The sequence below is a fragment of the Amblyraja radiata genome, chromosome 32, assembly GCF_010909765.2.
Source record: "Amblyraja radiata isolate CabotCenter1 chromosome 32, sAmbRad1.1.pri, whole genome shotgun sequence".
Classification (NCBI taxonomy): Eukaryota; Metazoa; Chordata; class Chondrichthyes; order Rajiformes; family Rajidae; genus Amblyraja; species Amblyraja radiata.
The window spans coordinates 6,187,500-6,203,577 of record NC_045987.1 but is presented as its reverse complement, the minus strand read 5'-3'; the positions used below and the strand labels follow the sequence as shown (position 1 = coordinate 6,203,577).

Here is a 16,078-nt window from a genome sequence, read left to right as displayed (position 1 = left end):
TACAATCCTTACAAAATACCAAATAACTACTGTCCAACGATGTCCCTCTCTATCACCACCTGGGCACGGGTGGATGTAACCCCGGTAAAAGGGCAAGCAGCATCTGGCTCGGGCAATGCCCTCTCCCGCCTGGCGCCGTGACTTGGCCAGGCCTAGGCCAGGCCTAGGAGCAACCCAACCAGGACATCTTCGGCCCTGCCCGCTCCCTAGATCCCGTCACCGGTCCTTCGGTCGCTGACAGCAGAGCTACCCCTCCCCCCCCCCTGAACCCTATGTGGAGTGGGGGTGCGTGGTGTGGGTCCTTGATGATGCTGGCTGCCTCTTTGAGTCACCACCTTCTCTTCATCCCGTTGATGGTGGGGAGGTCTGCAGCCGTGATGGACCCTGGGTGTTTGAGTTGCCGAACCAGGCCATGATACAACCAGTCAATATGCTCTCTACTGTACACCTGTAGAAGTCCAAGAGTGTACTCGTCGACACCCCGAATCGCATCAACCTTCTAAGGAAACGGGTGTTTCTGAGGAAACATGGTCTATGTTTATCATTGTATCAATGTGCTGGTGGAGCCAGGACAGATCTTCAGAGATATGCACGGCCAGGAACTCGAAGTTGCAAACTCTCTCCACCGCCAACCTGTCAAATATTCGACCAGCGATCCCCGCACACCAGCACTACCCACTAGGGACAACTTCATAATTTTACTGAAGCCAATCAACCTACAAACCTGTACGTCTCTTCGAGTTTGGGAGGAGACCAAAGCACCTGGAGAAAACCCAAGAGGTTACAGGGAAAATGTCCAAATTCCATACAGACAGCACCCGTGGTCAGGATCGAACCCGGGACTCTGGCGCTGTGAGGCAGTACCTCCACCACTGCGCCACCGTGCCGCCCTCGTTACTCTCCTTGGCACAGCACACAAAGTGCTGATCCGTTGCAACCCCCTTGGTTCTGAAGTCTGAACACTTGCTAACTTTAAAAAGCCATCAACGGCATCCCCGCTGGCACTGCTGCAGCAATGGACCACCCCTGGCTTGGCGTGGAGGGCAGGATTGGGGTGGGCTGACTCAAAGAGGGCAGCCACCCACCGCTGTGATGTGGAGCACCGTGAGGGTGGGCATTGCTGCGCCTGCTCCACTTTCAGAGATTCACCGTGGAAACAGGCCCCGTTGCCCCAGCGAGTCAAAAACCTAACCTTCACGACTTTTGCATGTGGGAGGAAACCCGAACACCAGGAGAAAATTCATGCGGACACGGGGAGAACGTGCAAACTCCACATAGACAGCACCCGAGGTCAGGATTGAACCTGGAACTCTGGCTCCACTGTGCTGCCCATGTGTTGCCCGCCTGAATAAAATACTCCCTCTCACCACTTGGTTGTGATGGAATCCCCTGTCTCCCATGCTCTCTGCATCCCAAATATCCCAAATGTTACATCCTCAATGGGCATTGACCTTCATTGAACTTGTTCCCATTGAGAAGCAGGAATCATCGCAATATTTAAGAAACATTTAGACAGGTACGTGGATAATTTAGGTTTAGAGGACTACGGGCCAAACATTGGCAGGTGGGACTAGTGTAGATGGGACGTGTTGGTCGGTGCAGGCAAGTTGGGGCTGAATGGCCTGTTTCCGCGCTGTATCACTCTATGACCCGAAGTATCTGGGCTGAGGTTTGAGTGGCACTGTGGCGCAGCGGTAGAGTTGCTGTCTTTCAGCGCCAGAGCCCCGGGTTCGATCCTGACTGCGGGTGCTGTCTGCACGGAGTGTGTACGTTCTCCCCCTGGCCGCGTGGATTTTCTCTGGGATCTCCGGTTTCCTCCCACACTCCAACGACGTACGGGTTTGTCGGTTAATTGACCTCGAAAAAATGTGTGAATTGTTCCCAGTGTGTAGGATAGTGGTAGTGTGCGGGGATTGCTGGTTGGCATGGACTCGGTGGGCCGAAGGGCCTGTTTCCGCACTGTACCTCCAAACTGAAGCAAGCTCTAAACAAAGGAAGAGAGAGGGGGATATCTCCTCCAGCCCTGCCCCCTCTGACCCCCCAACAACCTCCTCTTACCCATCCATCCATTTCTGTTTCTAATTATAGGCTCTTGATCTATGGCAAATACTGCAGCCAGATGGAGACTTCACAAAAGACCCTGGACCAACTGATGGCATCTCGAGAAGAAATACGGCACAAAATCGAGGTAAATAAGCACCTCGATAATGGTTGACAATGTGATTTATACTGAACGCAGTGGCAAAGGTTGCAGCAGGAGGGGCTGAGCGGCCATGGGCCGGACGATGCAGGATGAGGGGAATCAGCGAGGAGTGAGAGGAGGTGGTTGGTGCGAGCGGGGATTGGACGGAAACTTTATGGGAAGCATCGTTGAAGAATATCAGGAGGGGGAAGCTGGAGATGACAGAAGTAGGACAGATGGATCCTTTAATGGGATGTATGCCTTGGCATCTTTCACAGGTGGCATGGTGGCGCAGCGGGTAGGGTTGCTGCCTTACAGCTCTTGCAGTGCTGGAGACCCTGGTTCGATCCCGACCACGGGCGCTGTCCCGCACGGAGTTTGTACGTTCTCCCCGTGACCGCGTGGGTTTTCTCTGAGATCTTCGGTTTCCTCCCACACTCCAAAGACGTAGGTTAATTGACTTGGCGTAGGATGGTGTTAATGTGCGGGGATCGCTGGTCTGTGCGGACACGGTGGGCCGAAGGGTTTGTTTCCGCGCTGTATCTCTATAATAATAATCATCATCATTATAATTGTTCTGTTTTAAGCCCCTGTCCCACTTAGGAGACCTAAACAGCAACCTCTGGTGACCTTGCCCGCCACCCAAGGTTTCCATGAGGTCACCGGAGGTTTTGGTCACTCTCCCTAATGGTCGAAAGTGGTTTCCGCGGCGGTCGAGGTTTCATCGAGGTCGCTGCTATTTTTTCATCTTGATTAAAACTGGCTTCGACTAAAAATAGGTTGCCGTTTTAAAAATCGATCATTTTTTAGTCGCAGGTCTAGTCGAAGGCGGTTTTCTTCACAGTCGAGGAAGGTTTTCAACTTATGCGTGGGAGGTGGTAGGAGGTTGCAGGTCACCTCGACCTTGATTTTATTTTGGGTGGCAGTGGGCAAGGTCACCAGAGATTGCTGTTTAGGTCTCCTAAGTGGGACAGGGGCTTTATTAGGTAGCATTAGATAGAGGGTGTAATTAAACCAACAAAGTGCTCTCTGTGTCAAAGGCAGATAATGTCCAATTTAACGTTTAATGGGTGACTGACAACATGGGAGCAGGTTATAGTGTAGTGTGACTCTTCCACAAGCAATCTTGTGATGTTATAACCATGTATCATGTACAATTCTTTTTTCTTTCTTGCCCCAAATTCCTTGCCAACCCACCTCTTATGCACTCTCCACCTCTACCCACCCTCTTCTCTGATACTCACTCATTCCCTAATGTGGTATCTCTTTTCCAACATACATGCATGTTTAATTTGGTTTAGCTTAGTTTAGAGATACAGCTCGGAAACAGGCCCTTCGGCCCACCGAGTCTGCGCCGACCAGCGATCCCCGCTCAATAACACTATCCAACCAAGCCAATTAACCTACATACCTGTACGTCTTTGGAGTGTGGGAGGAAACTGAAGATCTCGGAGAAAACCCAAGCATGTCGCGGGGAGAAAGTACAAACTCCGTACAGACAGCGCCCGTGGTCGGGATAAAACCCGGGTCTATGGCGCTGTAAGGCAGCAACTCTACCGCTGGGCCACCGTTCCCCTTGATTTCTGACGGGCTGCCTAGTGGAGTAGGTTGGATACTTTCTTCCAAGTCCTGTATTTGTTTGTGTGACCTCCCTGGTGGGGACCACCTACAATCCTGCTCCCTATCGCCATGCATTGGACCACAACTTTCACACCATCATTGGGCAGTGGGATCGGCCATGGAGCGGGACTCAATCCCACGGACAGTTTTCCTGAACATTACTCACTCTGCTTCCCATCTGTCTTTCTTTCCTTTGGCCAGGAGTGTACCCTGAAAGTCCAGGAAGGGAAGTTCAAACTGCAGGATCTGCTGGTGGTCCCGATGCAACGCATTTTAAAGTACCATCTCCTGCTGAAGGTGAGTGTCCACTGCATCGGGTCTGTTCCACGCTGGGCTGGGATTATGAATCAGACAGGAAAACCATTATCAAACTCGGTGAGCGAGTACTCTGTGGCAGCTGATAGTCAATAGTGTTTTATTTATCAGATGTGAAATTCTTTTTGCATATGACACACATGTGGGCGCTGCCATTTTTGGCGACATTATTCAAAGTCAAATATCAAAGTCAAAGTCAAAACCAATCCGGCCATCTTTGTGTCCCTGGGGAGCCTCCTGCAGCCATCCTTGAAGGGGCTGGAGGCATTACGCTGGTTCACCAAAGAAAGGACAGTCATCCCACTCAAACTGGCCAAGGTGGCATAGTAGAAGAATTGCTGCCTTACAGACCCGGGTTCAATCCCGACTACGGGTGCTGTCTGTACGGAGTTTGCACGTTCTCCCTGTGACCTCGCGGGTTTTCTCCGAGATCTTCGGTTTCCTCCCGCACTCCAAAGACGTGCAGGTTTGTAGGTTAATTGGCTTGGTGTATGTGTGTAAATTGTCTCTTGCATGTGCAGGATAGCGGGATCGCTGGTCGGCGCGGACTGGGTGGGCCGAAGGGCCTGTTTCCACGCTGTATCTCTAAACTAAACTAAACTAAAGTCTACATTGCAAGTTGTTGGAAATTGTGATGCAGTCCTTGCAATCTCATCGCAATTCAGTTACGTTGGAGGCTGAAAACCCGTGTCAATCGCAAGTCAGGACTTGTTTCTCAGGACATTGTGACACTCACCAATTCCTGGTTTAGTTTTGTTTAGACATACAGGCCCTTCGGCCCACCAGGTCCATGCTGACCAGCGATCTCCAGCAATATCCTACACACACACTGGGGACAATTTACAATGATACCAAACCAAATAACCTACTTTGGAGTGCGGGTGGAGACCGGCGGCCTTGGAGAAAACCCACGCAGGTCATGGGGAGAACATGCAACTTCCTCATCTAATGTGCAACCAAATGCGGAGCTGCAACTCCTGAGCCTGCCATGTGTTTCCTTCCTAGGAGCTGCTGAGCCATTCCAACGACCGCCCTGAGAAGCAGCAATTGAAGGAGGCACTGGAGGCGATGCAGGTGAGGGCTAGAGACCACTGGGCCTGCAAGAAGAATGCATTTAGTTGGAACATGGCGGCATGCCACTCATGGATTTCTGCCCTTTCCCTTAAATCTTCTCTGGTGTCTACTTTCATTCGTACAGCATGTCCATAAGTGATAGGAGGAGAATTAGGCCATTCGGCCCATCAAGTCTACTCCGCCATTCAATCTGTCTTTCCCTCAATCCCATTCTCCTGCCTTCTCCCCGTAACCCCAGACACCCGTACTAATCAAGGATCTATCAATTAAAAATATCCATTGACTTGGCCACTAAAGCCTTCACTGGCAATGAATTCCGCAGATTCCCCACCCTCTGACGAAAGAAATTCCTCCTCATCGGCTCGAACGGGGCGAATGGCCTACTCCTGCACCTATTGTCTATTGTCTCCTTCCTAAATGACCCCTGGTCCTAGACTCTCCCACTTGGGAAAACATCCTCTCTCCACATCCACTCTATCCAGGCCTCTCACTATTGTATATTTCGTATTTTATTGCCCTTCGGTACATGCCCTCTCCCACCCCCTCTGTCCCTTGTCTCATATTTCCTTCTCTCTGTTCCTGTGGTATTTCCTCTCCTCACTGATTCCCCCCTGGTATCTATTTCTCATTTTATTCCCTCTTGAAAAGCAATTTTACCTCTTTGCCATTATCAACTAATTTGATTAACATCAGCAGCTCACTCAGTGCAGAGTAAGATTCTCATAAATATTAATGTAACAGGAGATGGCTGGGAGCTCCTTTCATGTTAGGAATGTTATGTTAGGCTGACATATGGCAATCAAATGGCCAGTCAATAAATGCCCAGCCTAGGGCCACATATGTACACCATAGGCACTCCAAACTCCATCACCGGACTGTACCAGCGGTAATGTACAGAGAGTTATAGAATAGATCAGGCCCTTCAGCCCACCAGACCTGTGCTGAGCATCAAACGCCTATTTATACTCTTCCCATGTTCCGATCAACACCATTCCCACACCACCTCTTCCCAGGATTCTGGGCTGTTTACAGCGGTCATTTAACCCACCATTCTCAACATCTTTGGGATGTCATTAGTTTATAGTCACATGTACCGAGGTACAGTGAAAAGCTTTTGCTGCGTGCTAACCAGTCAGCAGAAAGATAATACATGATTACAATCGATCCATTCACAGTATAGAGATGTGTAGGAAGGAACTGCGGATGCTGGTTTAAACCGAAGATAGACACAAAAAGCTGGAGTAACTCAGCGAGACAGGTAGCATCTCTGGAGAGAAGGGATATGGTGAGAAAGCAGGAACGGGGTACTGATTGTGGAATGATCAGCCATGATCACAGTGAATGGGGGTGCTGGCTCGAAGGGCCGAATAGCCTGCTCCTGCACCTATTGTCTTTTATCTATTGTCTATTGAATGGGTGATGTTTCGGGTTGAGACCCTTCTTCAGACTGAAGATGGGTCTCGACCCGAAACGTCACCCATTCCTTCTCTCCAGAGGTGCTGCCTGTCCCGCTGTTACTCCAGCATTTTGTGTCTATTCACAGTATATAGATACATGAGAAGGGAATAAATAACGTGCCTTTGAAAGTGCTGCCCATCCCGGGTGTGTTACAGGAGGAGGAAAGGAATGGGCAGATCTGTAAAAGATGTAAATAAAGGAACAAAGTGAGGTTGACAGGTTGGTTGGCAGTGAAATGCAACAAGGTTCACCAGTTCTACAAAAAGTGAACATCAGACTCCGAACATGAACTCATTCGAGTATTCATGCCACCAAGTAAATTGGCAAGATTTACGTTAGACTTTAGACTTACAGTGCTGTAGCAGGCCCTTTGGTCCACCGAATCCGCGCCGACAAGCGGTTGCCCCGTACACTAATCTACACACACTAGGGACAATTTTACAACTTACCGAAGGCAATTAACCTACAAACCTGCAATGTCTTTGGAGTGTTGGAAGAGAAAACCTACGCAGTCACAGGGGGAAGATACAAATTCCCCACAGAGAGCCTCCATCAATCACCATCGAACCTTGGTCCCTGGCGCTGTGAGGCAGCAACTCTACCGCTGCGCCACCGTGCCGACACCAACCCATGCAAGCTGTAAGGTTGATCTCTGATGTAACTTGGCGTTTGGTTCTCTTTCAGGATCTGGCGATGTATATCAATGAGGTCAAAAGGGATAACGAAACGCTGAAGAAGATCTCTGAATTCCAGTGTTCCATCGAGAACCTTGTAAGTTGAACCTTGGAGAGCAAACGTGAGATCTCTCTGCAGAGTGATAAATATTTACATCAGATTAGTCGTTCCCTGGTTCACCCTAATTCTACATGTTTGAAAGCATTATTAACCATGGAACGATAAATGTTTCTGAGGTTTTTATTCAGTTCTGGAACATGGACATCACCAGCAATGTCTACATTTTTTTAGTTTTTGTTTTAGAAACACAGCGTGGAAACAGGCACTGCGGCCTACAGCATCCACACCGACCATCGATCATCTGTACACTAGGTCTATGACAATAAAGTATCGTTCATTCATTCATTCATTCATTCATTCATTCATTCATTCATTCATTCATTCATTCATTCATGTGATCCCACATGCATCCCACACAAGAGGGACAATTTACAGAAGCCAATTAACCAACAACCTGTACGTCTTTGGAGCGTGGGAGGAAACCTGAGCAGCCGGAGAAAACCTACGCACGCGGTCAAGGGGAGAACATGCAAACTCCGTACAGACAGCACCCATAGATAGTCAGGATCGAACCCGGGTCTCTGGCACTGTGAGGCAACTGCTCCCTTTCTGCGCCACCGTGCCACCCTTGCCCAGCCTTAATTAATTACCCTAAAATAAGATTAGGAGTTACCATAGACCATTTCTTTGACTGCAAATGATTACGGAGTGATTTTACTGAGGAATTAATTAAAGGAATGGAGAGGGAGGTCCCCATCATCACAAACTATGATCATTCTTTATCCAATTCGATTTGCTTCAAGCGGTGAAAGAATTTGCGGAGAGCACTGCACACTGCAGGCAATGTGGTCAGCCAACATCCTGGCTGCAGCATGTGATGATGTGTTCTGAACTAGATGTCCCACGAGCAAAGTTACTCCGATGCAGTTGCAACGGTGTTACCTACTCAACTACGGAACATTGTCCACTTGCATTCTCTCTCGCAAGAATCCAATATGGATAATCACCACTACATCTTCAAGGGTCTCGACCTGAAATGTTGCCTTTTTCCGGATGCTGCCTCACCCGCTGAGTTTCTCCAGCATTTTTGTCTACCTTCGATTTTCCAGCATCTGCAGTTCCTTCTTATACATTTTGTAAAAGGGAAGGTCTCTTGAAGAAGTGCGAAACTCTCTCCGCTCAGTATATTTACAGGGCCCTCCTATCTTCAAATGACCGCATGCTGAGTGCTTGTGGTGGCTTTACTTCAGAGGAGAGACACATGACCTTGGGGAGAAGACAGTGTCACCACATCACATCCAGGCAGCATTGCCTGTGGCAGTCAAGGCCACAGCGGCTCTTTAGCACTTGACCTTATTGACATGGATGATAACGCCACATTTCTCAATCCTCACGAGGAAGACTTACCAAAGGAGAAAACATCAGTGTGAGTTCTATTGAAGTATACAACACAAAGTGTCGTGGGAGTCATACAGTGTGGAAACGGGCCCTTCGGCCCAACTTGCCCACACCAGCCAACATGTCCCATCTACACTGCTTGCGTTTGGCCCATATCCCTCTAAACCCGTCCTATCCATGTACCTATCTAATCGCTTCTTAATCACAGTCAAGAAGACTATTTCTAAGGGAACGATTAATACAACTGACACGTACTGACCATATTCCTCAGGGAAGAAGGTTGTATCCTGATCTCCTTCCCTTCACTATCCTCGGTGAAACTTCTTGTGTTGGCTTTTATCTTATGTTATTTTTCTTCTTCATCTCCTTCCTGAAGTTAGTCCTTTTATTCTTAAGTTCATAAGTGATCGGAGCAGAATTAGGCAATTCGGACCATCACGTCTACTCCACCATTCAATCATAGATGATCTATCTCTCCATCCTAACCCCATTCTGCTGCCTTCTCCCAATAACCCATCCATTTAGGAATGATGCTGCCAAGCTGGAAAGGATACACAGAGGATATGAGGATGTTGCCAGGACTAGAGGGTCTGAGCTATAGGCAGAGGTTGAGTAGGCCGGGACTCTATTCCTTGGAGTGCAGGAGGATGAGGGGTGATCTTATAGAGGCATATCAGATCATGAGAGGAATATGGGTAGATGCACGGAGTCTCTTGCCCAGAGTAGGTGAATGAGGACCAGAGGACATAGGTTTGTGAAGGGGAAACGATTTAATTGAAATCTGAGGGGTAACTTTTTCACACAAAGGGTGGTGGGTGTATGGAACAAGCTGCCAGAGGAGGTAGTTGAGGCAGGGACTATCCCAACATTTAAGAAGCAGTTAGACAGGTATATGGATGGGGCAGGTTTGGAGGGATATGGGCCATATGCTGGCAGGTGGGACTAATGTAGCAGGGACATGTTGGCCGGTGTGTGCAAGTTGGGCTGAAGGGCCTGTTTCCACACAGTATCACTCTATGACTCTATAACCCCTGATACTCTTACTGATCAAAAATCTACATCTCTGCCTTAAAAAGACCCACTGACTTGGCCTCCACAGCCTTAATAATAAATTCAATAAATTCCTCAGATTCGCCACCTTATTCTGAGGCTATGACCTCAGTTGATACATTTCTTACCACAGTGGAGCCACATTCTAGTTTAGAGATACAGCGCGGAAACAGGCCCTTCGGCCCACTGAGTCCACGCCGACCAGCGTTCCCCGCACACCAACACTGTCCTACACACACCAGGGACAATTTACATTTATACCAAGCCAATTAACCTGCAGACCTGTACGTGTTTGGAGTGTGGGAGGAAACCGAAGATCTGGGAGAAAACCCACGCAGGTCACGTGAAGAACGTTCAAACTCCGTACAGACAGCACCCGCAGTCAGAATCGAACCCGGTTCCCTGACGCTGTAAGGCAGTAACTCTACCGTTGTGCCACCGTGCCACCCTTAATCGCAGCTCAACAGTGTATGTATGACACAGGAATCAGTAGTGATGTACAGGTTGAATCACGCTGACATCAATTAGGGGCCAAAATCGCTTGCAAAATCCAGACTTCCACAGGGACACCTTGAATACAGTGTCTGGTTTCAATCAATAACCGGTATACCCCAAGGTGTTTCTTTCATAGAGGATATCGAAGTCACTTGGACCATTCAATAAATAGATGTGTCTGAGAGACCAAAGTGATTCACTGACCCAGACAGACTGTCTCAATGGCCCTGGCTTGGCGACATGCTGGCTTTATGCATGGGGTCTTACTAATTGTGGCTCTCTGCATGTTTCATGATGGTTTATCGCTACTTACTGTAATAGGAACCTCTAGTTTTATTGAGTTGGGTGATCCTGGGTCTTTTGTGACATGGCTGGACTGCCTTTGAGGATCCAGCTTCTTTGTGCCCTGGGTTTTTATTAAGTTTCTAATTTTGATTTATTAATTAACTATGGTTTATTAAGTTTCAGCTGTGAAATATTGAAGTTGAGTGGAAGATTGAATAAATTTGGATATTGGAATCGAGGGTTGACTGGGGTTTTTGAGTTTAGTTTTTAGTTTTAGTTTAGAGATACAGCGCGGAAACAGGCCCTTCGGCCCACCGAGTCCGCACCGACCAGTGATCCCCGCATACTAACACTATCCTACACACACTAGGGACAATTTACATTTATACCAAGCCAATTAACCTACAAACCTGTACGTCTTTGGAGTGTGGGAGGAATCAATAGATCTCTGAGAAAACCCATGCAGGTCACAGGAGAGGGGAGTGGGCTGGAGTTTACTAAGGAGCAAAGATCAGGAGTGGCAGCATTTTGAGGTTTGGCAGAAGTCCAATGGAAGTTAAAACTTATCACCGGCTGTGCCGTGTTTCCACAGCAAACCTCACTGGCAAATTACGGCAGACCGAAGATTGACGGTGAATTGAAAGTTTGTTCCACAGTTAACAGAACAAAACAGGACCGGTGAGTACGTCAAAGGCGGCCATGTTGTGTCGGTAAGATAAAGCCTGAGGTACTCTTGGTCGGGGAGATAAGGTCTTAAATAGAAACTGTAATGTATTCATACATATTCATGTACATGTTAATGAGTTGGTGTTCAATATAAGCAGGGAATGTTGGGTCATAAACCTCTCTCTCTCTTGATCCAGGCAACCAGGGTGTAAGTTGTTATTCATTCTGCCGTCCGGAATATAACAGAAGCATAGAAACATAGAAAATAGGGGTGATATTATAGAAATCGATATTATAGAATCAATAGAAATGAACCCCTCTTTAACTAGAGATAGACATGAAATGCTGGAGTAACTCAGCAGGTCAAGCAGCATCTGTGGAGGAAAAGAATGGGTGACGTTTTGGGTCGGGATTCTTCTTCAGAAGAGGGGTCCCGACCCAAAACGTCACCCATCCTATGTCTCCACAGATGCTGCCTGACACTGCTGAGTTAATCCAGCACTTTGTGTCTATCTTTGGTATAAACTGTCATTCCCTGTTTCAAATGTTACAAATGGCATGTTGGCCTTTATTACAAGAGGAATCGAATACAGGAGCAAAGAGGTCCTTCTGCAGTTGTACAGAGCCGTAGTGAGACCACACCTGGAGTATTGTGTGCAGTTTTGGTCCCCTAATTTGAGGAAGGACATTCTTGCTATTGAGGGAGTGCAGCGTAGTCTTACAAGGTTAATTCCCGGGATGGCGGGACTGTCATATGCAGAGAGAATGGAGCAGCTGGGCTTGTACACTCTGGAGTTTAGAAGGATGAGAGGTTATCTCAATGAAACATATAAGATTGTTAAGGGCCTGGACACGCTAGAGGCAGGAAACATATTCCCGATGTTGGGGGAGTCCAGAACCAGGGGCCACAGTTTAAGAATAAGGAGTAAGCCACTTAGAACGGAGACAAGGAAACACTTTTTCTCACAGAGAGTGGTGAGTCTGTGGAATTCTCTGCCTCAGAGGGCGGTGGAGGCAGGTTCTCTGGATGCTTTCAAGAGGGAGCTAGATAGGGCTCTTAAAATTCAATGTGATCATGGCTGATCAGTACCCCGTTCCTGCCATCTCCCCATATCCCCTGACTTCGCTATTTTTAAGAGCCCTATCTAGCTCTCTCTTGAAAACATCCAGAGAACCGGCCTCCACCGCCCTCTGAGGCAGAGAATTCCACAGACTCATCACTCTCTGTGAGAAAAAGTGTTTCCTCGTCTCCGTTCTAAATGGCTTACTCCTTGTTCTTAAACTGTGTGACCCCTGGTTCTGGACTCCCCCAACATCGGGAACATGTTTCCTGCCTCTAGCGTGTCCAAACCCTTAACAATCTTATATGTTTCAATAAGAACGCCTCTCATCCTTCTAAACTCCAGAGTGTACAAGATAGATGTTGGTGCTGAGGTTGTCTTTTTGACTAGTGTGAGTGTGAAGCAGTGCGACCAGGAGGAGCTGTGTTGGAGCTTTGCCGTTTGTGTTGCAGGTACCTGTTTCTCTTCGATAAGGCTGTGATCGTCTGCAAGCGGAAAGGCTACAACTACGAGCTGAAGGAGACGATTGATCTTCAAACCCACAAAATGACCGACGACCCAATGAACAACAAGGACCTGAGAAAGGTAACTGTGCCCGCGGGCTCGGGAAATCGCCAACACAGCAGACATGTTTCATTAGGTGTCGTCGTGGGAGATGGAAGTGCTGACAACCCGGTCTGGGGTGTAATAGCTCACGTCAATGAGTGGAGGTGTGCAGTGCGTGTTTGTGCACGAGTGAGACTGAGGTTGCCAGCCTCCTGTGAGTGTATCCCGCGCTCTGCCACACTGTCCCCAGAGTGGCCGAACACCTTCTGAACTGGAATTTAAACTGGCACCAACTTTGGGATAATCGAAGCATGATTCAACGTCCCCGTTCCCAGCCCTCCCACTGAGCTGTTACAGGACTAGAGAAGGAGTCCAGTGTTACAGGACTAGTTTTGTTTGCTTTCGTTTGGAGAAACAGCGCGGAAACAGGCCCTTTGGCCCACCCAGTCCGCGCTGACCAACGATCACGCTGTACATTAGCACCATGCAACACACCAGGGACAATTGACAATTTTTACCGAGGCCAATTCACCCACAAACCTGTACGTCTTTGGAGTGCGGGAGGAAACCGGAGCTCCCAGAGAAAGCCCATGCGGTCACGGGGAGAACGTACAAACTCCGTTGTCTGGTTTGAAGCCAGGTCTCTGGCGCTGTTAGGCACGAACTCTGCCTCTGCACCACCGTTCCTAGTTCAGGTCTTTCTGCCTCCACCTCATAGCCTCCCATGACAGCCTGGACAATCCCTTCTCACCAACCTCAACATCTCCTGAATTCCGCTGCACTCCCGCAGTCCCGTGCTCCTTTATATTTTAATTCCCCAATGTACTCAGTTCCCCCCTTTCAGTCTCCGCTGCCCTTCCCCACCTCCCCTTCATGGATCTTTCCACATGACAAACCACAGTGAGATTCTTAGCTCGGATACCCAAGGCATACAAATGGCAGTCATCTACGTGCTAAACCCAGCACCATGCTTTACCCCATTGTAGCAAAGTTACAAAGTACGCTGGCTGCTCCTCCTTTATCCTCCCCCCTCTCCCCACGGTGACCCCCACCCCACCCCACGCTGGGTCCTCCGTTGTTCTTCCCCTCCCCCGCTCACGGCGATCCCCCCACCACCGACCACGGGTCGACAGGCGTCTGTAGTCTGCATGTGCCTGCTCAAGGAGATCTGAGCTGATGGACCTTCCTTCACTGCTTTACCCCATTGAGCGCCAGATGGGACCCATCCCTTGGGAACGCCTAGTTTTTATTCAGTGTCTCGGGCAATGTTATGTGAAGGAGTAAATAAGGGGAATCTTGAGCAGTCTCGTTTATCTTTCACGTTTGCTAAACCCAGCACCATGCTGACCGATTTTTTTTGCTGTGTTCTTTTATGCTTCCTAGTCCCATGGGAAAATGGTGAGTAGTTGTAAGTAATCTGCGGGGAAACTTGTGGGCTGCATGTTTTCTCCACATTATATGTTGTGTTCCGATTGATCGGCGGCTGAGTTGGTCTCCCTGGGTTTTGCTGCTGGTTTACCTGCCTCACACTCTGATACAGTAGTTTCGTTCAGGGGTACAGCGCGGAAACAGGCCCCTTTCAGCCCACCGAGTCCGCACCGACCAGCGATCCCCGCACGTTAACACCGACCCACACACACAAGGGACAATTTACACTTATACCAGGTATACATACCCAAACCAATTAACTTAAAAAGCTGTACATCTTTGAAGATTGTGAGGAAACCCATGATAGAAACATAGAAAATAGGTGCACGAGTAGGCCATTCGGCCCTTCGAGCCTGCACCGCCATTCAATATGATCATGGCCGATCATCCAACTCAGTATCCCGTACCTGCCTTCTCTCCATACCCCCTGATCCCTTTAGCCACAAGGGCCACATCTAACTCCCTCGTAAATATAGCCAATGAACTGGCCTCAACTACCTTCTGTGGCAGAGAATTCCACAGATTCACCACTCTCGGTGTAAATGATCTTGGGAAAGACCCACGCGGTCAAGGTACAAACTCTGTGCAGACAGCACCCGTGGTCGGGATCGAACCGCCGCTGTAAGGCAGCAACTCTACCGCCGCGCCACCGTGCCGCAGTTAATACAAGAAAACATTTGATAAACTGCGTGGCTTATCAGCTGAAGGAACTCGAGAACAATGCGTTTTAATTCCTGTTACAAAATATGTCACACAGTGATAGTTCATGCCGTTACCTGATATTGAGGATCTACCTGCTAATAATCTATGTTGAGAGTTGCCGGCCGAATGTTTGCTGGAGATAGTTTGTCCTGATGGCTGTGTGGAAATGTTTATCTAACAATTGTTTGTGCTGAAGATTACTGGACAAATGTTTATCCAGCCTTCTCTACCTTTTGCTGGCTATTTGTTGGTGCAGCGGTAGAGTTGCTGCCTTACAGCGCCAGGGACCCAGGTTCAATCCTGACTACGGGCGCTGTTTGTATGGAGTTTGTACGCTCTCCCCGTGACCTGCGTGGGTTTTCCCCGGGAGCTCCGGTTTCCTCTCACACTTCAAAGACGTGCAGCTTTGTAGGTTACTTGGCCTGGTATAAATGTAAATTGTCCCTAGCGTGTGTAGGATGGTGTTAGTGTGCAGGGATCGCTGGTCGGTGCGGACTCGGTGGGCCGAAGGGCCTGTTTCCGCATTGTATCTCTACACTAAACGCTGCTTAGTCTGAAGAAGGGTCTCGACCCGAAACGTCACCCCTTCCTTCTCCCCAGAGATCAGTCCGAGGAAGGGTCTCGACCTGAAATGTCACCCCTCCCTTCTCTCCAGAGAGGCTGCCTGTCCCGCTGAGTTACACTTGCATTTTGTGTCCACAAACTTAAATAGACGTGGACCGGTCATTAGGCAAATGTTTACCCCCTGATAGTTTTTACTGTCAGATGAATGTTTAGTGTTAACAGTTTGCGTTCCACCCGTTTGTGACCCTTGTCTGGGTTTTGGTCTTTCACAGCTGAAGTGAATTACTGCTTCCAGCTCTCCCAGCTGTTCAGGCAGGGGGAGAATTTGACTCATTGGAGCATCCGGGAGAATCTGGAGCTCACAAATCTGCTGTTTCTGGTTAACTGCGGCTGGTCCCATTATTAGGCAACTAATAATGTCCTAATGTCGAGTGTGAAATGGAAGCAGTGATTTCAACAAAATGGCAGAGTGTTGTATAACAGGGGAAATACGACTTGT

At 48.6% G+C, this 16,078-nt stretch overlaps 1 protein-coding gene across 7 annotated transcripts in view; it reads left to right on the top strand.

Annotated features, from left to right (window-relative positions):
• The window catches only part of vav2 (vav guanine nucleotide exchange factor 2), a 138,746-nt gene that overhangs the window by 102,011 nt on the left and 20,657 nt on the right, over positions 1-16,078 (top strand). For 4 of the 7 annotated variants that reach the window (XM_033049043.1, XM_033049047.1, XM_033049046.1 and 1 more), the window contains 7 exons: positions 2,089-2,188; positions 4,004-4,099; positions 5,123-5,191; positions 7,334-7,420; positions 11,205-11,290; positions 12,792-12,924; positions 14,269-14,283. In XM_033049043.1, coding sequence (XP_032904934.1) covers positions 2,089-2,188; positions 4,004-4,099; positions 5,123-5,191; positions 7,334-7,420; positions 11,205-11,290; positions 12,792-12,924; positions 14,269-14,283 — 586 coding nt within the window. The remainder of the gene's footprint in view (positions 1-2,088; positions 2,189-4,003; positions 4,100-5,122; positions 5,192-7,333; positions 7,421-11,204; positions 11,291-12,791; positions 12,925-14,268; positions 14,284-16,078) is intronic. The other 3 variants (XM_033049050.1, XM_033049048.1, XM_033049045.1) reach the window with 1 other exon arrangement.